Source organism: Culex pipiens, chromosome 2 (assembly GCF_016801865.2).
Source record: "Culex pipiens pallens isolate TS chromosome 2, TS_CPP_V2, whole genome shotgun sequence".
Lineage (NCBI taxonomy): Eukaryota > Metazoa > Arthropoda > Insecta > Diptera > Culicidae > Culex > Culex pipiens.
Genome location: NC_068938.1, coordinates 21,972,275 through 21,997,034, shown reverse-complemented (window position 1 = coordinate 21,997,034; position 24,760 = coordinate 21,972,275). Strand labels below are relative to the sequence as shown.

Genomic DNA, 24,760 nt, shown 5'->3' with positions numbered 1-24,760 from the left:
TCTTCACTAAAATGTCGATAACTCCCTTCAGATTTAAACAATTGAGATGCAAAACTTCACTTTGATTTTTTTTTTAATTTTGAAATTAAATTCAATTTTGCTTAAGTTACAGCCTTTTTAAGATTTTTGATGTTTTAGAATCTTCAAACTTTGTGTCCCGATTATCCCCACTTCCCGTTGACCTAGTGTGCTTGTATTTGGCCCAGATGCTAGTTTTATATGTACAAACAACAAAATTTCAGCCAGATTGGTCGATGCGAGATAGGTATGCTTTGCTCGTAGACTCACTCGAAATATCACGATCGAGTGCAATAATAACCACGCTAATCTAATCTATAAGGTATTTCAGAAAACAAAAAAAAACATTCTCTGCGATCCAATACTTTATTCCAAAATTGTTACATTTTTCAATCATCCCCCCACACTCTAACAAGCATGCTGCTTCTTAACGGCCTGCACGCACCGCCGAATCGCCGTGTACGTGTTGATCTTGCACCCGATGCCCAAATTGAACAACGTGACCAAAATCTGCGGCGCGTACTCCTGCAGACACAGCACGTACTCCGTTGTCTTGTCCAGCGCGCTCTGCACCACCGCCACATCCTCGTGGTACAGACAGCCCACAAACGCCGTCAGGGCGGTACTGTTGGTGGAGAAGTTGCCGGGGTTCTGCTTGAGCCAACGGGTTACCAGCGAGTGGGCGGTTTGCCGGATCGAGCCGGAGTGATGGGTCAGGAAGCGGATTACGTCGTCGAAGACGTCCTCGAGGAGGGCGGGTCGCTTGACGGTGAGGGCGTCCACTTCGAGGAGGGGCATTGAGATGTCGTCGATGTCGCGGGATCGGAGCGCGTGGGTGAGTTCGAGCCAGTGCTGGGGCAGGATTTCGTTTTTGACGTACGGGGTCATCATGACGGCGGTGGCGGATTGGTGCTGGTCCGGGGTTGGTTTCTTGACGTCCTTGGATGTTCCGGGGGTTGGTTCGGTTGGGGTTTGTTGTGGTTCGGTGATGGCGAGTGGGGTGCGTTGCTTGAGCATTGATAGGCCTTGGACGAGTTGTTGAAGGGATTGTAGGTCGTAGTGCTGTTGAGCCAGGTCGTTCAGCAGGTCGAAGTATTGCTGGATGAAGATGGTGGCTGATTTGGGGTTTGCAGCGATGTAAGCTTGCAGGAACTCCATGAAGCGGTAGATTAGGGTGTAGGTTTCCTTGACGTTGCCGTGATTTCTAAGCAGAGCGAAGTAACAGTCGAGGGCGTTTTGCAGTCCAACGCTGTAGCTGTCCTCGAAGACGAGTGGTTGAAGCAGTTCCAAAATTCCCATGACCAGATGGAACAGGTGGAAGTGATATTCGGCGCGGAGAACCTGCAAGTCCATGTGAGCTCTTCCCTGGAGTAGGGTAGCAAGAACGGAGAGCTGGCGCAGCAGCAAAACCGGGTGTGAGGCGGCCAACTTCCGCACGATCAGCTCCATTTCGGCAGACATCTGCTGGAAGTCGCGCGGATTCGACAGGCAAGCGATCGTAGTCAAGATGTAGTACGAAAACTTATCCCCAACGCAACCAATTTCGTTGCGAACATCCGCGTCATAAACAGCCTTGACGTGCGGCATCAAAAACTTCATCGGCGGAATATTCAAATAGAGATGCTGCAGGAACAGCTTCGACGCCGGATCATTCTTCGCGTCCGCGTACTCGACCATCGAGTTCAAATAGTCGTACTTGGAGCTGATGCACTGCACAAGCAACTTGACGCGTTGGCTCATCTTGTCGCGATCTTCCTCGGCCAACACGTAGTCGATAAACGTCTTGACCTGCCCCTCACTCAGCATCACCACGTACTCGGCCTGTTCGTGCTTGGGAACGGCCTTGTCCCGTCCCTGCCACAGCTTGGGATTGCGCGTCAACGTGTCGATAAAGTCCAGCACCGAGCAGGGATCGTAACTCGGGTTGAACTTTTCCATCAGCACCTCCACCGTCTGGTGCAGCGTCGCCCAGCTCACCTGGTGGCTCATCAACGAGAGCAGATACGGCCGAAAGTCCGGCAGTGCCTTGTTGAACAGCATGTCCATCTGCTGCTCCTTGTTGACGTGCACCAGCTCGGAGTCGGCCTCGGCCAGCCAATCCACCAGCAGACCACGCTTGTCGTACTGCAGCTCAGCGGACGCCGACTCCGACTTGACGCCCTTCCAGTTCTTCAGCATGGTGGAGATCACGTTGATCATTTCGTCGCTGTCGGTTTGACGCAGCTGTTGCTTGCCCTTTTTCTCCACTTCTGAAGATTTCGTGGTCGAAAGGACTTGCAGAAGGTTCTGGGACTGCGACTGCGTCTGGAAGGTGTCCTTCTGGGCGACCTTGATCAGCTGGGCGCGTTTTCCAACTAGGATCTGCAAGAAATTAAAAATCGAAGTTATCATCCTGATTATTCGAAGTGATCGTAATATTACAATAACAATATTTTTACTGTGCTAAAGCATATAATAAAAAACATCAAAACTTTAAAAACGGTATGCCCAGAAATTAAAAAATCTTAAAGGTAAAAATTCTAAAATTTATGAACTTTTTACATTTTTAAATTCTAAAATTATAAGACCTAAAAAATTCAGAAAATTTAAAAATTTGAAAATCCAAAGAGTAAAAACAACAAAAAAATATTAAAATTAAATTTAAACTAATCGTGATGAAAATTTCACTGAATCGTATTTCCAAAAAAAATTACGATCAAAATTTGTAAAATATTAAATTCAAAAATTTCACAAGTACCTATCATTAAATCAAGCATCAATGATTAAATCATTTAAATCATTAAATTATTTTACAAAAAAAACAAGTTTTAATAAATTCAAAGGTTTTAATATTTCCGTAGTAACATTTCAATAGGGCGAATCTGCGTTTGTAAACAAGCAGTCTATCCCTTTTGCTCAAGTGACAGTTCAAGTCAAGTGAGAGGGGGATTTTTTTAATTTTTTTAATCTTTGTAATTTTCGTAATTTTTGTATTTTTTTTATTTTTAAAACATTTGTTGTTTTTGAAAGTTGTGAAAAAAAATAATTTTGGAAAATGTTGGCATTTTTGGGATCGTTGAATTTTTATTTTTTTTAATTCCTAAAATTTCAAAAATACAATTTTTTACAATTTTTTAATTCTTTTAATTCAAAATTTAATTCTTTTTTTTTAATTTTAATTCTTACTTGACGTGAACTGTCACTTGAGCAAAAGGGATAGACTGCTTGCAAATGCAGATTCGACCTATTAAACTGTTACTACGAATTTTAAAAAAAATCCAAAAATTTTTAAAAAAAAATCAGAATTTTTGAAATTTTAGGAATTTAAAAAAATAAAAATTCAACGATTCCAAAAATGTCAACATTTTCCAAAATTAATTTTTTTTCAGAACTTTCAAAAACAACAAATATTTTAAAAATTAAAAAAATAGAAAAATTACGAAAATTACAAAGATTACAAAAATTATAAAAATTACAAAAAATATAAAAAAAAACAAATTAAAAAAACTAAAATCACAGAAAACAAAAAACAAAGATAAAAAAAATTACAAAAAATGCATTTGCATTTGTTATTTCAGCAATTTTTGTGATTTTTTGTATTTTTGTAATTTTAATTTGCAAAAATGACAAAAATTAGAAACCTAATTTGGAGTCATGTAGACATATATTTTTTAGAACTTATTAATTTAATTATGAATTTCATGATTTTTTTTTAATTTTATGAACTTTCATATTTTAAAGATTTTTTTTTAAGTTTCAAAGTATTTTACAATTTTTAACTATTTTTTTTTAAATTCCTAAAAAAAATTAAAATAAAAAAATTATTGAAATTGCTTAAATTTTAACAACACATATCGAAATATAAATTTTTAAAACTTTGGAAAATTAAAATTATTTGAAATTTTTTAAATATTTATTATTTGAAAAATTAGCAATTTTTATTACACTTTTGAGGGTTTCTCAATCATCATTATAACAATCAAAGCTTCGGATAATTGAGAATGGGCTGAGTTTGATTTTAAAATAATAATAAAAATAAAATATTTCGACCGCAGATCTAAAATAAACTATGGTAATGTTAAGATCGTCGCTCAACTGAAAATCTAGTTTTTTTTTGAAAGGTCCTATAAACTATTGTTTTTTATATGTTTATAGGACTATAAAAATCATCTAGATAATAAGAACGTTTGTAATTATGTAAATATAAAAAAACATATCTAACAAACCTGCAGTAACACCGTGTTCGGCGCGGGGTTCATGAACTTGATAATCTCGTCCAGCACGTGCAGCAAATAGTTGAGATTTTCAAACTTTTCCGTCGCAATCTCCAGCAGCGACCGGAAGAAGCAGCACATCTGCGGATTCTGGACCCAGTTCTTGACCAGGTACTGACCCTGCGAACTCTTAACCAACCGACCCAAATAGTTGAGCACCTTGTTGGCGGTGTACTCCTGCGATTTGGCCGACTTCCCACCGACCATCAGGCGTTGAATCAGCTTGCGATACTTCGCCATGTTCGGCTGACTGATGACCGGATGGGTTAGAATGATCTCAACCGCCTCCTCAATCTCCTTCCCCTTGGAGGCAGGTTTGCTCTGCTCCGAAATGGTTCGCACTCTTTCCTCCCCGAAATCAACCTTCATCGGCTGCATCACGGTCACCGTCATCATCGGCGGATCCCCGATCGACTGGTTGTCCAACTCGAGCGCCTGAATCGAAATGTGTCCGTTCTTCGCACCCCGAGCCTGCTGAATTTCCACCAGCTGTGCCAGATACTTCTTGTGCAGAATGGCACTGTTGACCGCCTCAAACTGCTCGATCACGGCGCGATCCAACAACGCCAACAGCTTCGACATCGAGTTGATCGGCGTTCCAAAGTTCTGCACAAACAGCACGATCTGGTCCGGTGTCAGCCCAATCAACGCCGCGTCCACCAGCCGATCCACGTTGCTCCGAATCATCTTCAGCTTGAGCCAATCGGGCAGAATCTGCACCGGTTCCGTCGTGTCGATGGTGAACGCCTGCGGCGGTGGCGCTCCCTCCGGGAACCAATAGTCCAGAATCTGCGCCGCCATCGGAATGAACGCCGAGTGGGTCAGCAAGATCACGAAGCCCTGGATGATGTTCAGATGGATGTGGCACTGCGTTTCGTCCGCAAACTGCACCAGCAGCAGATCCGGATACTCCGTAAACGCCTGCGTGATCTTGTACTCGCGCAACTTGATCAAAAAGTTGTTGAACATCACAAACAGACAGTTCAGCGTTTGGACGCGCGTCTCACTCTGGTCGGTGACCGTCGGGATGATGTGCGAAAAGATGGTGCTGCGTTCAACGATCAGATGCGACATGTCCATCACGTGCTCCAGCATGTCCGGTTCCGAGTCGAGGGAAGTGTGCGCCGCGATAAACTGGATGTACACCATGACCAGTTCGGGGATGTTTTCGACCTGGCAGGCGGCGCGCAGTTGGACGACCACGTTTGGACGGACGTAGACAAAGTGCGGGATTGTGGGGAGGTAGCGTAGGAGCCAGTCGGAGTTGTTGCTCTCGATGGGGACCGGGTCGTTGTCCTCTTGGAAGACCTGGAAGAAAAAAAAAACATTGGTTACAATTCAAACTGGTTTGTTAAAATTGCAAGCGACCTTTTGATATCAAACGATCGAAGATCGTCTACTCAAAAACTGAAATCTAAACATTTAGATCATTTTTAAAATATTCAATCTGCTTAAAAAAAATTATTTTGTTTGCGTGATTGATTTTTTAAAATGAAATCTAGAAATTAAAAAAAAAACAATCAAAATTAAAAATCTTTGTAGAATACTTCACTAACTGGACTGATCGACAAATTACGAGGGGATATCTCGAGATCGTCAATGTAAAATATTGTTTACTTTAAATTACTTTTATAACATAACTCAAACATGTTTCTAGTTTTGCTTAGCTATTATTATTTGTGTTTTGCAAAATACTGAACATGAACTGTAATTTGAAAACCTACTTAACCTAACTTAACAACAAATACATCGTTGATTATCCCAAGGCAATAATTTCGAATTTCTTTCGGATAATCTGGTCCTGAATTTATTTTTTCAGAAAATTCAAAAGATAAACAAGTGACGCTTTAAAAATGTTCAATTTTTGTAATATTTAAATTTGCGTTAAATTTAAAAATTCTTAAGTTCATTGTTACTTGTTTAAATTCCAATAATATTGAATAAAATAATGTTTTTAAAATTTATAAATTTTTAATTTCAATCTTTTTTAAATGCATTTAAAAGGTTTTATTTAAATATTTTCTAAGCTTGTGATGTTTTAGAGTTTTTCATATTTAAATTTACTGTGAATTTGAAAATTGTAAAGTTCTATGTTATGTTTTTAAATTTCAATATACAGTCCAGACTCGATTATTCGAAGATTTCGGAAAAAATTCACTTCGGAAATCGAATCACGGAAAAAATATTTTTTATTGTTGAGCTTAAGCATGACCCATGAACTACTTCGGATAATCGAGTCTGGACTGTAGGGGACCATCCATAAACCACGTTTAAACACTTTTGGAAATCTTAACCCTCTTAAAACTTTTTTGTATGGAGCGTGAACAATCGCCAACCCCTCCCCCCCCCTCTCCCCTTTCTCAACATAGAGTCCACGTGGTCCCTATTTCGATGTTTTGTTTTCTTTTCAATATTTACAAATTTTAAAAAATTCTAATATTTTTAATCATATAAATGCTATTATTTTTTTAAATTCTGTTTGATTTAAAAAAATATTATTGAAGTTTATGACGATTTAAATTTAAATTTATTCTAATGTTAAAGCACAGACTGTGGTTAAAGTTCTAATACTTTATGTTTATCTGTTCTAACAATATTTAAAAAATAAAAAAAATTTAAATTCTAAAAAATTTTAAGATTTTTAAAGTAACAAATATCAAAATCTATTATTTATAATTTCAAGTAATTTTTAAATGCTTTTAAATATTTTTTTTAAAAGCGATTTAAAAAAAAAGTTTGTGACACTTTAAAATTATCAGTTTTGGTTCATTTAAATTTAGTCTAAATAAACAATTCTAAAGTTTTATTTTAAGTATAAATTTTTTGACATTTAAAATAAAAAAAAACCTAAATAAGTTGAAGTTAAAAAAATATAGAGGTTATAAAAAAAATTCGATCTAAAATTTTTAATTGTTTTCAAATACATTTCAATAAAAATATATTTAAACAAGCCTTACCCGACAAACTTCGTCTTGTGTTTTTTTGTTTGTTGACGTATAGCTTGTTTGCTTATTCAGCCTCCTGTGATCAAAATTTGATTTTACGCAACTTTTCCCATACAATCTGCAGATGCTCCGGAATCGGTCCCAGAGTGGCCAAAGTGTCAATTAGTTAGCGTAAGAACCTTCCTTGGGCTTATACGAACCCAACGCAACAAAAAGCACCTCGATCCGACGCTCCGTATTGAACTGATTCGCGTTCGAACAAAACCGTCGAAATTTTTTATATATATACAGCAATTCCCCACGAAAACAGCATGATTCGAAAAAAAAGTTCTCCGATCGGGCTCAAAATTTTTCTGGGGGATCCTTGGCCGAAATAATTAGACCCGTATTTTTTTGTTTGGCCATTAGGGTGACCTACGCCGTGTTAGGGTGGTCCGAAAAATGGCAATTTTCGTCGATTTTCGCAAAAACCACTTTTTTCAAAAAATCATATCTCCGTGCCATTTCATCCGATTTTAGCTGTCCTAGACGCAAAAGAAAGGTGATTAGTTTGGCTATTTGGGAAAAATAGTAAGAAGTTTCGAAAATCTAGCTTAACATTTGAAAAGGTCATATGAAAACTTAAAATGCTGTTTTGAAGGTCTCGGGACCAAAGAGCCTATGTCTGAAAATATTTTTATCGGATTCCTCGGAAAATTTCACATAACATATCAAAAAATAGTGAAGTTATGTTTTCGATTCTCTGAGATACAATTTTTTGAAAATAAAAACTGGGTTTTTCGACGCGCCACGCGCAAAAAATGGAAAATGACGAAAACGGGAAAAAATCGACTTTTTTCACTAAAACTGCGATAACTTTAAAATTTCAGCGATGACCTATACATGTTAGGGTACTAAAATTTTCGTAATTAAAAGACGCAACTTTTGGTACCATAACATCTATAGGTCATCGCTAAAATTTTAAAGTTATCGCAGTTTTAGTGAAAAAAGTCGATTTTTCCCCGTTTTCGTCATTTTCCAATTTTTGCGCGTGGCGCGTCGAAAAACACAGTTTTTATTTTAAAAAAATCGTATCTCAGAGTATCGAAAACATAACTTCACCATTTTTTGATATGTTATGTGAAATTTTCCGAGGAATCCGATAAAAATATTTTCAGACATAGGCTCTTTGGTCCCGAGACCTTCAAAACAGCATTTTAAGTTTTCATATGACCTTTTCAAATGTTAAGCTAGATTTTCGAAACTTCTTACTATTTTTCCCAAGTAGCCAAACTAATCACCTTTCTTTTGCGTATAGGACAGCTAAAATCGGATGAAATGGCGCGGAGATATGATTTTTTGAAAAAAGTGGTTTTTGCGAAAATCGACGAAAATGGCCATTTTTTAGACCACCCTAACACGGCGTAGGTCACCCTAATGGTCAAACAAAAAAAATACGGGTCTAATTATTTCGGCCAGGGAACCCCCAGAAAAATTTTGAGCCCGATCCGAGCACTTTTGTTTTTTTCCATGCTGTTTTCGTGGGGAATTGCTGTATAGATTTATTCTAAATTTCAAAATTCATAAGTTTTTTTTTACATTTTTGGTAAATTATTACTTAAAAAATAAATATTTTAGAGAAAAAACTTCTACAATTGATTAACATTTAGATTTTTGGGACACATATCGGAAAAAGATGTCAAATTGTAAGAAGATTTTTTTTTCATAGATCCAGAGTTTTTTTTTTTTTGAATAAGTCCTATAAACATATTAAAGACAATAGAGCAGTTCTCTACCAAAACCGGAAATGGATTTTATTTGTATTTTTTGATTTGGCTCAAATTTTGTGGGGGCCTTCCCTATGACCAAATAAGCTATTTTGTGTCATTGGTTCACCCATACAAGTCTCCATACAATTTTGGCTGCTGTCCATACAAAAATGGTATGTAAATATTCAAACAGCTGTAACTTTTGAGTGAATTTTCTGATCAATTTGGTGTCTTCGGCAAAGTTGTAGGTATTGTTGAGGACTTTTGAGAAAAAAAAATAGGAACACGGAAAAAAATGCAGATTTTGTAATCAACTTTTTTTTTCACTTAAACTCAATTTCCCAAAATATGTATTTTTTGATTTTCGAGATTTTTTGATATGTTTTAGGGGACAAAAATCCACAACTTTTGAGCTATAGAGAAGTATGGTCAAAAAATCTGTCGCCGAGTTATGAATTTTTGAAAAAATAGTGATTTTTGGAAAAAATCGAAGTTTCATGCAAAAACAAGTTTGACATTATTTTTTAATGCAAAATTGAATTTGCAATCGAAAAGTACTTTACAGATTTTTTGATAAAGGGCTCTGTTTTCAAGATATAGCCACCGAAAGTTTGATTTTAGCGAAATATTTGCAGTTTTTCAATTTTTAAAAATAGTGACCATGAGTGACCATTTCTGAAAATATTTTTTTTGAGCAACTAATGGTCCGATTTTCAATGTTAATAGATGAAACGATCGTGAAATTTTTCGATCTTTTCGAAAAAAATATTTTGAAAATTTCTAAATCAAGACTAGCATTTTAAATGGGCGTAATATTCAATGTTTGGCCCTTTAAAAAAGTTAGTCTTGATTTAAAAATTTTCAACATATTTTTTTCGAAAAGATCGAAAAATTTCACGAATGTTTTATGTATTAACATTGAAAATCGGACCATTAGTTGCTGAGATATCGTCATTAGAAAATGGTGGGTTGTTTTGGTGAGATTTAGAAAACTTCAATTTTCGTGTTTCTTTTTCTTAAAGCGGCTCTATCTCAGCAACCCGAGGTCCAATCTTCAATGTCTCTTAGACAATTTTATTGAAAATTTTCTGAACTTTTCAAAAAAAATATTTTCAGAAATGGTCACTCATGGTCACTATTTTTAAAAATTGAAAAACTGCAAATATTTCGCTAAAATCAAACTTTCGGTGGCTATATCTTGAAAACGGAGCCTTTTATCAAAAAATCTGTAAAGTACTTTTCGATTGCAAATTCAATTTTGCATTAAAAAATAATGTCAAACTTGTTTTTGCATAAAACTTCGATTTTTTCCAAAAATCACTATTTTTTTCAAAAATTCATAACTTGGCGACAGATTTTTTGACCATACTTCTCTATAGCTCAAAAGTTGTGGATTTTTGTCCCTTAAAACATATCAAAAAATCTCGAAAATCAAAAAATACGTATTTTGGGAAATTGAGTTTAAGTGAAAAAAAAAGTTGATTGAAAAATGTGCAATTTTTTTTTTGTGTGCCTATTTTTTTCTCAAAAGTCCTAAACAATACCTACAACTTTGCCCAAGACACCAAATTGATCAGAAAATTCACTCAAAAGTTACAGCTGTTTGAATATTTACATACCATTTTTGTATGGACAGCAGCCAGAATTGTATGGGTGAACCATTGACGCAAAATACCTTATTTGGTCATAGGGAAGGCCCCCACAAAGTTTGAGTCAAATCAAAAAATACAAAAAATAAAAATGGTCGAAATCGGCCGATTTCGTAGAGAGTTGCTCACATTTCATTAAAATTCAGATTTTTGGGACACATATCGGAAAAAGACGTCAAATTGGGAGAAGATTTATTTTTCATAGGTCTAGAGTTTTTTTTTGTATAGGTCCTTTAAACATATGAAAGACAATAGGGTATAGGACCTTTAAAAAAACTCGAGAAATGTAGTGATAAAAACATATTTAGCAAATTGTTAACAGTATTTTTTTTTGTATTGTTGTGAATTGTTGTATTCGTGTAATTTTTTTTTTGAATTTGGTTTATAATTTCGAAAATGAGAACTGGCCAAACTTTTTCAAATAATTAGAACTTTTTTCTAAAATAAACTTTTAAACATTCAAAAATTTGTAAAATACGATCGCAAAATTTCTACTTAAAACAATCGCAATACAATAACCAAGCTATAATATAACTCACCTTCAGCAGCAACTTCAACCCGCGGATCGCCGACTGGCGCGACTGCTTCGAAAACGACGACAACCGCCGCAAAAAGTACTCCAAAATCTCGCAGATGATCTGATGCTCGCCGGTTTCGTCCTGAATCACCTTCTGCAGGTAGATCAGCAGGTCCGCTTCGCGACTATTCTCCACGATCACGGTCGCCGAGTTGGACAACAGAAACTCGCAGAGGCACTGCACCGGCAGGTGGTTGAAGTCACCGTCGCTGTTCTGGACCAGGTCCGCCAGCCAGGGCATTTGGGAGGTGCCCTGGCGTTGGATGATTTCTAGCAGGAGGTCGGGTTTGCGAGAGCGACAGAGTAGGTGGCCGATTTTGAGCGTTTGGTTGAGGGTTTGGATTTGCTCGAGGACTTGGTTGGGGGGTCGGCGGGCGACGCCGCGCGGGTCCATCAGGATGAGCTGGGACAGGAGCAGGCTGTTTTGCTCGGTGATGGCGTTCGAGGCGAGGTGGTTTTCGAACTCGAGGATTTGGGCCTTTTCGGCGGTGGCGACCTGGAGTTCCTCGTCGGAGGGTTTTGTGGGGCCGATTTGGTTGGTGATGCACATCTCCATGAGGGTGCGGAGCATTGGGTATTGTTCCCAGCAGAAGGAGCCGAACATGGCGGGGTTGTGGGCGGAGATTAGGAGCAGGATGATCCAGGTCTTCCAGTAGAGGGATGAGATGGCGAGGTTGGGGGGTTCGTAGTTTTGGGGGAGGACGATGTTGTCCGGGTGGTGGTACTCGGACATTTTGAAGAGGAGATCGATGATTTCCAGGTTGGCGACTTCGAGCGGGGGGTAGTCGATGTGGCGGAGGGAGCCGGCGCGGCGGACGAGCTGTTCGATGATTTCCATTGTGTCGGGGACGGTGAACGGGATTTCCTTGGTGATTCCGATGAGGATGATGCGCAGCATGGAGTTTTGCTGGAGGGGGATTTCCGAGACCATTCGGAGGAGGGGAGCTCGTTCGGGCTCCGGTGGCCATTGGTCGCCTTTGGCGTACGCTTCCGGAGGGTCGAGGAGTAGAATTTTGTGGAACGCTAGTTTGAAGTCGTTGGGGGAAGGTTTGAAGACGAGTGGGACGATTTCGTGCATCCAGGTGAGGGCGTCGAACTGGATCGTGGACATTTGCTGGTAGAACGTGGTCAACGCTGGGGAACTCTTCGGTTCGCGTCCGCTGCGAATGGAGGCGTTTGCTTCGCGGATTTGCGGCGACACGGACAGGAACATGCACAGACAGATGAGGTCGGCGACGGAGTGGAAAATGCGGTCTCGAAATTCCGAGTTGGCGACTTGGGCGGTCAGGTCGGCACGGTTTGTAAGGAGGGCCTTGCAGAACACCATCAGGGGGATGTCGTAGCGGAGCATTTTGACCAGTTCACGAAGGAAGACTCGCAGCGTGCGGAGGACGTCTTCCCGTTGGAGGACGCATTCCTGGTAGATTTCCGCCAGATGGGTTGCGGACTCGGCTGGTTTGGCCTGGAACATGGTGGCCAGCATGCCCATGTTGTTCGGGTTGCGAGCGTTCGACAGCTCGTTCTGGACGACGTATTTCAGCATCATCGTGAGGATCTCCGACTGGCAGTTGATCATCTCTTTCAGGCAGATCATGAAAATGTTTATCAGCGGTTTAGTTTTGAGTCGCATTTTGACCAGGTTCGAGAGTACTTCGTGGTCCTTGGAGTTTTGTCCTGTGACGTTGTAGCAGATGAAGGTCAGCAACTCCTGGGCAGGTTTCATCAGCTTTCCGTTGTGAATCCACAGCTCGAGTCGGGGAATGGCCAACGCCCGCACCTCTGGGATGCCACAAGCGAGCGAAAGAAACTTGAGGAAGTTCCTGGTCGAGCAATCCGGAGCCTGGCGTCGATTCAGCTGATCCTTAGCCGCTTCCACAACCAACTTCTCAACCGTCTCTTGAATGTGCGCAAAGCGCGGTGGATTCGCGTCCGGATCCTTCCCCAGCGCGTCCCCAAACATCCCACTGTCGGTCGAGTGTTCATCGTCAATGATCGGGTTCTCCCGGCTGGTCGGATTCAACGTGCTCAGCTCCGGCTGCAACATCCACTTGGGCGGAATCTTACTCCCGAACGCCGCCACGCACTGATCCGTAAACGGCGCGCACTCCTCGTAGTCCACCCAGACCCGATCGTTGATGGCGTCCTCAACGTACGTCCGGATCAAACTCTCCGGCCACTGCTTCTTATCGCTGTACCCGCGGGCCAGCAAATTACACGCCAAAACGTGCACCGTCGGATTGTTCCTCCCCTTGAACGAGTTCTGGCTGTCGCGCTTCAACACCGCAATCAACGCCGACGTAATCGTCTCGTTGCAGAACAAATGCGGCCGGATCTTGGCCAGATACAGCAACGACAGCGACAGCACCGACTCCGACTTGGACTTTGGCGAAATCAGCAGCTTAATCGCGCCGCAAATGTACCCCACCACACTGTCGCTGTCCTGCTGGTCAATCGCACTCAGCACCGACGAAACCAGATCCACCGACTCGCAATCCAGCGCCATCTGCTCCCAGTACTCCAACACACTGCTCGAGCTGGAACTGTCCCCGCCGGAAGAGGCCTTGCTGCTGCCAGGCAGCGACGCCGTCAGCCCGGAAGAACTCCCCCCACCCGCGCTTCCGCTGGCCGTTGCCAGCTTGATCTTTTTGGCCGCCACGGCACTGGCCATCCCGACGGCATCGCGCTTCCGCTCCGGAACGCTGCCCAGCGCAAACAGCTCGCTTTGGGGCAGGTTGATCTGCTTCTTGGACGAGCGCCCGCTGGAACCCGGCTTGTTGCGATCCATGGCTGGGTGAGGTCACTGAAAATTGGGGGAAATTGACGATTTTACGGGGTTTTTCGGGGAAAAACTTGAAAACTTACATGTTTTTGTTGCGGCGATTTCAGCTTTTGACGTTTCGTTTGTTGTGCGTTGGCGACTTCGTCGACGAAGTTGGCAGATTTTTGCAGCTTAGAACAAAAGTCTGCAGAAGGGTTCAAACTTGATCGATTGTTTACGCTGGTTGGTCGATTTTTGATAAGAGCCGGGCACGCCGCGTTTGACAGTTCTCACGCGTGTAAATAAACAAGCATCGGAATTTTGACCGTTCTGAGTCGGATTTCGCCGATTTGTCAAAATTTCATCAGATTTCTAAAAAGTTGAGTGAGTTCCGACCGCAATGTTGCTGCGAAACATCGAGCTGGAAAAGGCGGCTTGCATGCTGGTCAACTGGTACGATCAGTTCCGCAAGAACACCATCAAGGCCCAGATCGTTCCCGTTCCGGACGATGTTTTGGAGTATCTCCGGCAGGATTTGGTCATTTTGCCAAAGGAGTGCTCCGTGCTAAGCTCGTCCGATACTTCCAAAACGAAGCACTTCAACACCTACAACGATGAGTTCAGCGACGATGAGGAGGATGACGAGGAGGAGCTGCCCGCCTTCCCGGGATTCAGTAAAAAGCTTTCCGATTCCATCGAGAAGCTGGGCGGATCGGCATTCCTCAAAAGTGACTGGCACAGTCCGAAGGACGCCCAGTGGATCACGCTGGGGCAGAGTTTGAAGTAATTTCTTGTACAGTTCTTTAAACAATTCACTTTAAAAATCCTTTTCAACAGAGTCAAGGACATCACCGACGCGTACCAGCTGCTCAAGGCGTCCAGCTTTTGCAAGGAGGACTTTGCCGAGCGATCGTCGCCGGCCAACGGCGGCGGCTTCCACGTGGTGCTCAAGAAGTGGTGCGACATCCATCCGGGCTCGGAGTTCCGGTGCTTCGTCAAGGGCCGCTCGCTGGTGGCCATCTCGCCGCGGCATTGGCCCTCGTACCACGAGCACATCGCCACCGAGCGGAACGACATCGTCAGCGATATCGTGTCGCTGTTCAAGGAGAAGATCAAGGAGGCGTTCCCGCTGAAGGATTGTAGGGACTTCTACAACTCTTAACTAGTTTTACGCTAACTTTCTCAAACCTTCCAGACGTCTTCGACGTGTACCGGCCGGCCAAGGACCACGTGGTCATCATGGACTTTAACGTGTACGGCAAGGGCCACTCGGACAGCCTGGCGTTCGACTACGACCAGCTGGATGCGGACGCGGTCACGGCCACGATCGAGGAGGAGGACGTGCCGGAGTTTCGGTACCTGCCGGAGGATTGCGGGATCCAGCCAAATCCAAGGAACAACTACGGATTTCCGCAGGATGTTCTGGAGATGTTTCAGGGAGCGAGCGGTGCAGCGGGACAACCGGCGGAGGGTGACGGGTTGATCCACAGGCTGATGGACGAGTGGAACCTGCAAACGAATGGGGACGATGATGATGAATAAGCTTTGAATGATGCAAAAGTCTTAACATTTCTGTTTGATCGACATCTCCCTTGAATCGCCTAGTAGTTTGCCGAAGCAATAACGTTAAAGAATCAATGAGCTGTTGAAGCTAACGTTAACGAATCGTTAACGATGAAATCCGTCGGGGTGGTGCTGAACTACAAAAGCGAGGCAACTATCCCTCCAACACCCTCCCATTTGTCAACTTGACAGTTGCACCACAAAAAGAAGAGAAAAAAAAGCAGAAAAACAAGAAAACGTCAAACGCAAAAGAGAAGAGAAAAATCAAAACATTTACGATTTTGGGGGTGCAGCGCAGTGTTGTGTTGTGGCGCAGCCAAAAAGTGCAGTGTTTTATTGTTACGTCGCAAACAAAACGTTGCGAAGAAAACGAAAACAATATTCACTTTCACGCCGTGACGATTCGTGACAACCGTTTCTTGTAAACATTCCGACTTGCTTCACAAAGAAGACAACAAGCAAGTAATCGAGTTATTCAAGTGAAAGTTGATAGTGAAAAAAATTTGCCAAACGAAACAAAACGAAAAAAAAAAACAGGCAATCTGCAAACAAAAATGAGGCCAAAGACGATGGCCGTCGTCGAGCAGTGAAAAAATCAAGTTGTGCAAAAAAGTATTCAGAATCCAAGCAGCACAATGTGCACTTCCTGGCTGCAAAGCTGCTGCCTCCAGTGGCGCTCCTGGATCCGGCCACTGCTCATTCTAGTTTACCTTCTCTTCGTCGTGATTGTCGTTCCGCTCCTGATCGTCAACTCCGTCAAGGATGGCTTCTCCCGCAAGGACCAGCTCATCCTGATTGGGGGGTTGTTTGTGCTGTCGGCGATTCCGATCTCGATCTGGCAAATTACCCAACACGTCGTGCACTTTACCAGGCCAATCCTGCAGAAACACATCATCAGGTAAAGTTGGGAGGGGGTGGCAACTAATCGGCTTAGAAGTGCCTTCGATTTCCTTGTTTGTCATTCGGGTTGTTTGGAATTTGTGGAAAAAATCCATTGCTGTGACGGGGGTGAAGTGGAGCAGAAATGACGCTCGTTCAATTAATAGTCCATTTCGATTCAATTTGTTTTGATTTAGTTAAAACAGTTAACTATTCTCGGGGTTTCCCTCTGATCAAGGCCAAAGAAAGCATTGATAAGGCTTCACTTCGATCATGAATCGTCATTTGGAACATCTACATTCGAATACATAGCACTTTATGGTTTTTGACGAGAGAAAAGAATAAAAACTGTCATAATTAGGACTTGAATAAATCTCGTATCTAAAATAAAAAGCCTTATTAGCTTTTAAAATTTCTTTTCTTATGTTTTGGAATTTTACATTTCTATGAAACACAATTACAGGACCTTTTCAAAACCAAAAAATAAACTCTAGATTTCTTGATTCAATTTTACATTACGCATTTCCAAAGTTGCCAATTTTTTATACTGTCAGCAGGGGTGACATTGGATCTGGGCAGTGCTTACGAAATTTCGACATTGTTTGTGATAAATAGGTGCCAGAACACTTCAATCGTCTTCACCACGACATCCTGATTTTGACATTCTGCTTTCGATCGTTTCACACACAAACGAATGAGTGCCACGCAAAGTCACTCACACACTCATTGACCTCTCTCTAGAAGAAAAACATTCGCTCAAAGAACGGTCGTTTGTCATTCTACCGAGATTCCGACCATCTCTCCCATGATCGCATTCAAATGACTTCTGTCACCACAGCAAGCACAAGAAAGAGAGCGACGAGAAACGTGAGAAAGATCACCGACCGTCGTCAAGCAATGACGATCATGATAGGCGCTGTGTGACAGATTTCTTTTCAAGCATTGGATCTGCGGTTGCAGAAGCTGTAGATATTTGACGGTATTTAAAACTTTTTGTTTGGAATTTTTGGTATTTTTTATAATTCCAAAATTTACTGTTTTTATTCATCTAGGAAACATTGAGCCGGCTTCCTTTCAAAATTGGTCCGTAAAATCGGAGGGCAAAAACGTATTTTTTTTTCAAAAAACTTCAAATGTTTTATGAAATTAGAGAACTAATGAACCGAAACTGAAAATAATCTGAAATGCATTTTTCAGCATTGATAATCTTATTCAGCATGAATGGGCTCGTTTAAAAATATCTGGAAGTTTTAAGAAATTTTTTTTCTCGTAAAAAAATACCTCATTTCTTCCATAATTTTAATATTTAAGATTGCAACACAAATGGACAGGTTTATTATACACATTAAATTTACAATCCACGGTTCTAACATTATACAAAGTTGGAACCGTGGCTTGTAAATTCATTTTTTAAAATTTTTCGATTCCATCAGAATCTGATTTTTTTTAATTCAAGATCACAAATATTTTAAAAAATATATTAAACTTAAATCCTTACAAATTCTTAAATTTAACAACCTAGGAAATAAAAAAATATATTTAAAACTTCCAAAATAAAAAAAAATAATTAAAAAAACTAATTTCAAAAAAATACACTTAAGGTATAAAAAATACAATATTCAGAAATTTTATTAGATTCTGAAATTTCAAACATAAATAAATCAGATGCAAATATTTTTCAAGGTTTTAGTCCCTCGGCTCCAGACCAGGTCGAGTGGGGGCAAAAAAAAGCCAGAATTTCAACATTTCAATGAAAAAATGGAAAAAAAAATCTTTTTGTGTCGCTGTATTTCGAAAATTAACTAAAGTTTAATTTTTTTTTACACTCAAAGTTTCGTTAAAATTTTGAAGTACTTTGAAAAAAATATTTTCTTGGCAACCTGAATTTTCGACCCGATATTTAAGTGGCGCTGGAAAAAAAACTTGGAACAATATTTGCAGCAGCCTTAATAAAAAAACAATCAGAATCCCGATTTTAAAATTAAAAAATATTTATATATATAAAATTTAAGAATTCTAAAATTTAACTTTTAAAATAAAAAAAAAATAAAAAAAAACAAGATTGAAAAAAAGTTCCAAAATTTATTTTTTAAAAATTGGAAATAAATAAAATACAAATTCAGCAGTATTTCTTCAACAACACATTTGGGATACCGAACAACCTCCCAAAATTTGGGAGCAAGTAATTGTGTCTACGATTGACGCAAAGCGATTAAAATTTGAATGGAAATTACAATGGGAAAACTGTAATTTTTACATTTTTGACTGTACTATTAATATTTCATTAATTTATGAAACTACCACCGTAAAAGTATAGTCTAAGTCTATAGATATTGTTAATATGGTGTTATATTGCTTCTAAAAAAATACAGAGCGTTCAAATTTTCGAAGTACTCGGTAAAAATCATACTTTTTGCCAACACTGCCAGGTCAAGCGGAAACTTTAGAAAACTTTAAAACGTTTGAGGAATTGTGGTGCAACTTAACTAAATAATGTCTTCTGAACATTTCTTCATAACGATTTTAAGTAAGGTTCATCAAAATAATAGAACAATCGTGTTTGTTTTGTATTTCATGGTTTCTTTGGCAATGTTGGCAGAAAATGTGAGTTTCACTGATTATTTCCATACACTACTTTGCAAACTCTGTATCTTTTTTTGACGCATTTTAGCATCAGACATTCTTTGGTAGAGTTGTTCGGGACCTCCAGGGCTATACTTCTATGGTTTTATTTTCATTAAATATTTAAAAATTAATTTTGTAAAGTAAAAAATGTGAAAGATAATTTTCCCCATACAAATATCATTCGCTTTGCGCCAATCGTGGACTCAACCTATCACTTCCAAATTTGTTTTATCACTATAACTCAAATTCCCAAAATACGAATTTGGAATTTTTTGAAAATTTGTAGGGGACCAAAAATGCATCTTTTGCGTTAAAGTTTAGGATAGTAGATAGATTTTGAAAAAAAAAGATTTTGCCATTGCCATCTTGTCAAACAAAAATTCTAAAATAATTAATGAAGTGACTGAATCGTTGTACATTATAAGAATATTTCGGTTTTCCATCCATATCTATTCCAAGAAACTTGTTCTCGATTTGCTTGCTCAAAGTGCACGCTGGTGTTGCTGCTACTGAAAGGATTACGTTATCATCTCGGCTTCCTAAACAATCGTACCACAGCATTTCACAAACCTATAAACATTACACAAAAACCTTATCTAACAATCCATAAAACCCCACCCGACTCTGTGTTGCGTTTGCTCCGCAACGCGATCAAGTGCCGATTGCGCTTGTTGAGTTTCCTCTGTCGTCTCACACGATCGCGCGGGTATTAATAATGAATTGTTTGCAATGATTGGCGCCACCCTGGGTCAGGTTTATTTTAAAGCCATTTGCCTGCTGTCCGATAACGAAGCGTTACTGCTTTTGGAACGCACTGATTTATGATGAATCATCCAACCACTTGACCTTAACTATACGGTATTGGGGTCCTTTTCGACCAGAAAGTTTTAAAAATCGCAAAAAATCCAGTTTTTGACATAATTCGATTCTTTTGGAGCTAATAATATGTTTGACTTTGACTACCTGTACTGCCGTTCTACGCATAATTGTCCCATGTTCAAAAAAGTGCAACTGTGAAAAACGCGATTGAAATTTTTCGACCGATTTCTGTGTTTCTACGCATAATTGTCCCGTTGGTTCCTATTCGCCCTATGTGTCCCTAATCGCCCCAGTTAGCAGTTTATCACCCTTATTTGTGATTCTCTTGCTATACACTACACAGGTAAACAAGAAATAATGCTTAGTAAAACTAATGATTCCGTGTAAGAAAATACTTGGTGGGACAATTATGCGTAGAAGTACAACGATGGGACAAACAGACTTGGTGTTGTTTTCAATGAGTTTCAGAACAAAGTACCAGATTTTATGTGTTTTTCTTAAAGTACACATCCAACTAAACTTAAAAATGTCATAAAGTCAAAATCGTCCAAAACTGACATGGGACAATTATGCGCAGAACGGCAGTGTACCGACATATCAAACTTCATGAAATTGAATGATATGATCATGCCGTTGTTCGCTGACTATTCCTGGTCAAGCTGGAACCGATTACCGGTAAGGTTAATGATACTAAAGACACGCTTCTCCTCCTTTTCTTCGCAGAATCCTCTGGATGGTTCCGATCTACGCGCTGAACGCGTGGCTTTCGCTGCTCTTCCCACGGCACGCCATCTACATGGACAGTATCCGCGAGTGCTACGAGGCGTACGTGATTTACAACTTTATGAAGTACCTGCTCAACTATCTCAACCTGGAGATGGACCTGGAGCGGACCCTTGAGTACAAGCCCCCGGTGCGACACTTCTTTCCGCTGTGCTTCGTTGAACCGTGGCCGCCCGGCCGAGAGTTCGTCCATAACTGCAAGCACGGGATCTTGCAGTATACGGTTGTGAGACCGATTACCACCTTCGTCGCATAGTGAGTCTTCTTTGGAATAGTTGTGTTTGGATTGGTTGCAAGTTTAACTTTTCTCCGCAACAGCATCTGCGAGGTGAAGGACGTCTACGGCGAGGGTCGGTTCGAGACGGATGTGGCCTTCCCGTACGTGGTGTTCATCAACAACTGTTCGCAGTTCGTTGCGATGTACTGCCTGGTGCTGTTCTACCGCGCCAACAAGGACGAGCTGAAGCCGATGAGGCCAATTCCGAAGTTTCTCTGCATCAAGGCGGTCATTTTCTTCTCGTTTTTGTGAGTATCTTGAGTTGACTGGTTTCAGATTGACACTAATTAACTTGCTTTTTAAACTTCCAGCCAAGGAGTCGTGATCAATCTGCTGGTGTATTACGGCGTCATCAAGGACATTTTCGGATCGGAGGGCAACGACGACATCCAGCAGTTGTCGTCCAAGTTGCAAAACTTTCTGATTTGCATCGAGATGTTCGTGGCGGCGCTGGCTCACCACTACAGCTTCTCGTACAAGCCGTACGAGCTGAACATCCCCGTCGGGGGCTTCGGAAGTAGCGGCGCCAGTATCAACGGCCAGGGCCACGGATCGTGGTACAGTGCGCTGTTGAACATGCTGGACATCTCGGACGTGCACCAGGACGTGAGTGACCATTTGGGCGTGGTGGGCAGTTCGTTGAGTCGGAGATTCCGGGGTCGGACGACGTACCAGATGGCGCGAGGTGGCAGCAGCAGCTGCGAAAGCGTCGGTGGCTCCGAACGGCAGTACCTGGTCAATCCGACGACCAGCGGAGGAAGCTCGTCGAATCTCACCTCCGGAGCGCAGTGCTACCAAAGCGGACTCAGCAGTTCCGGTGCTCAACTCTACGCGAACGCCCCCAAATCCACCCAGCAAAACTCGTACGGCACGCTGGACGCCGGCATCAGCATAGTCAAACCCAAGCAGGGCCGCCAGCAGCAGGTGGACACGCCCAACGAGGGTGCCCCAAAAGTCTCGAACATTTTCAACCAGTTTCAAAACTCGAAAAATCTCAACCTCGTCCTCACCAAATGTCCCAGCTTCGACAATCTGACCAAGAGTGAGACGACAACGACGACGGCCACCACGCAGTCGAGCAGCAGCAGCTCGAACCAGCGGGCACTGGCCACGACCGGCAGTGACGAAGGCTCGACAACGGCTACCGGATCGGGCACGGGAACCACGACCAACGCGACTTCCCTTTCGGACCCGAATCTGCGCAAGTCGGAGAGCAACAGCAGCGACTGGCTGAGCACTCCGGATGAGGATTTGGGCATCGACGTGAAGGGAATCAGCAACGATAACATCAACTATCATCCGGATCGAAGGGCGTAAGTTAGCAAAAGAGATTTGTCGCAACAGTCTGAAGAACAAAAACAAAAACTACGAAAGTGTATTTATAGTCAATGTTTATCGCGATCTATTAGTTAAGGCTGCCTTATTTATCAAATATTTACTCCGCTGAGGAGAAATAAACATTATTTGTTTGATGTGATCATTTTTTTCCACCAACCCCAGAATCATCCGAAGCGCTTCTTTCTGTCCCGAAATTAAATTGTTTGCATAAGAAAAAAAACTGTGCTGAAGCGAATATAACTCTGATTGAGTGCAAGGAAATTATACTAGCCAGAAGAAGAAGACAGGCGTAGTTTTAAGCTCATGTATCGAAAAAGTGATTTTATTTAACATATATTTTAGAAGAAAATAAAAGAAAGTAAAAACAATGAATATCTCAAGACTACAGAACAATAGAACTGCTTTGGACTCCCTGCCCCTAGTTACCCGCGGAACTCGTTGTAAAAAATAATATCAAATTATATTGAAAAGCTACAGAATTGTAAGATGCTATTCGAATTATACCAAACTGAGTAAACGGAACACCAAAGGCTTAAAAATAACTAATAAATATCACGTCCACAAATTAAAAAAAAACATACCTACGAGTTATGTATCTCAGCGGATTTTCAATGGAGTTTTATGCTTCATGTTGCATTCGACTGATAATAAGGTGTACATACTTTCAGGGAAAAATTTGGATTGAGCAAAAATCTCATGGTCCTGGAAACTCCTTAAAATCATAACCTTGTTCCAGCAGATATTCAAAAACTAGAATAATTTTCTTTTCTAATGCTTCTTGTAGCATCAAAATTGCAATTTCGCAAAGTGATAAACTTTTGAGTTTAAACAAAAAATTGCCTGTCCCGATAATTTTGTCCAACCGCTGTAAAAACAGTCCAGATTCGATTATCCGAACACTTTGTTGGAAATTTCAGACCCTCCTTCCCCTAGTAGACATTTGCTCATACTTTTTTTTTCTTCTATGGAGCGTGGCCATCGGCAAACTGCCACCCCTACCCTAAAGTGTTAACGGTTTATAAATTTTCTCGAATTCTTAAAACAAAACAAAAAATAAAATAAATCAATAATTCAACAAAAAAAAATAATTATAGGTTAAAAACAAACAAATTATGAGTTCAATAATTCATTAAATATAAATATTATTTATATTTCCGATTTCCGGGCAAGAAAAAAAAAACTAAATTTCAAGCCGAATATTCAATAATAAAATTCGCAATGGCCCTATTTAAAAAATTTCGATATTTTAGAAATTTAATAAGGTTAGTTGTTTAAACCCCGGCGGGCATTTTAGAGTAACATTTACCGCAGATAGGAGCCCAGCCCAGCTCTTACACTCTACAATTACAATTTCCGAAATTTTAGAAGTTTAAAATAATTTTTTTTTGTATAAAATTAGGAATAAAAAATAAGGATTTTTTTGTAACTTTAGAAATTTAAAAAAGTTTCAAAAAAATATGAAAAGATTAGAAATTTTAATAAATTTTATGAAATAAAAAAATAACAAAACAAAAAAAAATAAAAAAATAAAAGAAAATAAAAAAAATTGAAATAAATTAATTTAAAAAAAATACGGTACTTAACGGTACACTCAAGCAGAGCATTTGCGCCAAGAATTTTGTTACAGACATTTTAGTATCTTAGAAAGTATTGGGACTATCGATATTTTTTTTATTCATCCCCTAATTTACTGTCTACATAATAATTAAAAACAAAGTTTGTATATTTTTACAATCATATTGCTGCAGGATTGGGTCCGTAAGTTTACCTATTTTGGAATAAGAAGACAACAACTTCTTGGTTGCTGTGCATCTTTAACAATTTAAAAATTGAAGACTTAAAAAAAAGCAAAACAGCAAAATAAAAAATAACGAAATTAAAAAAAAATATTGAAGAAACTAAAAAAAATCCAAAGGCAAAATTGGAAAAAATACGAAGCTACAAGATTTAAGCAATTTTATAAATTGAAGAATTTTTTTTAAACAAGGGTCATTATTTTTTTCATATTCGTTTTTTTGAAATTTATATTTTTAAGCAAAAACATAAAAAAAATGCAATGTTTTTATTCAAATATTCCAAAAAAGTTTTTTTTTTCAAATTTGCAAAAAAAAAAATTCAAAAAAAATTGTTTTTGCAAAAACAATTAAAAATATTTCAGAAATTTGATTTTTTTTTCAAATTTGAATTTTTTAAAATTTGTATTTTTTTTAGCAAAACATGTTTTTTTTTGTAATTTGCAAACGTTCTTATAAATGGTTCACAAAGTAGTAACACTAGCGCAACTAGTAATCTTTAGAATAAAATAAATTGATTTTTTAAACCTACTTTTTAAAATATGAAATTGATAAAAAAAATTATTAAAAAAGGGCAACTTTTTCAAAAAAAAATTAAGTTTATATTTTTTTTGGCAAAAACATGAAAAAAAAATTTGCAATGTCCTTCTTGAAAATTTAAAATATTTCAGAAATTAGTTTTTTGTAATTTAAATATTTTGAAATTTATATTTTGTGTGTGTGTGTGTGTGCACC

The 24,760-nt window shown here is 39.7% G+C and overlaps 3 protein-coding genes across 3 annotated transcripts; 2 read left to right on the top strand and 1 right to left on the bottom strand.

Moving 5' to 3' along the window:
* Positions 1 to 384: 384 nt before the first annotated feature.
* LOC120421175 (integrator complex subunit 1) lies at positions 385 to 14,171 on the bottom strand. Its single transcript, XM_039584370.2, has 4 exons — positions 14,053 to 14,171; positions 11,153 to 13,990; positions 4,224 to 5,579; positions 385 to 2,379 (listed from the first exon to the last, which is right to left on the bottom strand). The coding sequence occupies exons 2-4, from the start codon at positions 13,973 to 13,975 to the stop codon at positions 427 to 429; spliced, it is 6,132 nt and encodes a 2,043-aa protein (XP_039440304.1). The 5' UTR covers positions 13,976 to 13,990; positions 14,053 to 14,171; the 3' UTR covers positions 385 to 426.
* A 30-nt stretch (positions 14,172 to 14,201) lies between these two features.
* LOC120421174 (cell division cycle protein 123 homolog) lies at positions 14,202 to 15,508 on the top strand. The gene is made up of 3 exons (XM_039584369.2): positions 14,202 to 14,731; positions 14,786 to 15,087; positions 15,144 to 15,508. The coding sequence occupies exons 1-3, from the start codon at positions 14,349 to 14,351 to the stop codon at positions 15,488 to 15,490; spliced, it is 1,032 nt and encodes a 343-aa protein (XP_039440303.1). The 5' UTR covers positions 14,202 to 14,348; the 3' UTR covers positions 15,491 to 15,508.
* Positions 15,509 to 15,731: 223 nt separating this feature from the next.
* On the top strand, positions 15,732 to 22,577 carry LOC120421173 (transmembrane protein 184C). Its single transcript, XM_039584368.2, has 4 exons — positions 15,732 to 16,409; positions 20,558 to 20,872; positions 20,936 to 21,142; positions 21,206 to 22,577. Exons 1-4 carry the CDS (start codon positions 16,147 to 16,149, stop codon positions 22,209 to 22,211), a joined length of 1,791 nt encoding a protein of 596 aa, XP_039440302.1. The 5' UTR covers positions 15,732 to 16,146; the 3' UTR covers positions 22,212 to 22,577.
* The last annotated feature ends 2,183 nt before the right edge of the window (positions 22,578 to 24,760 follow it).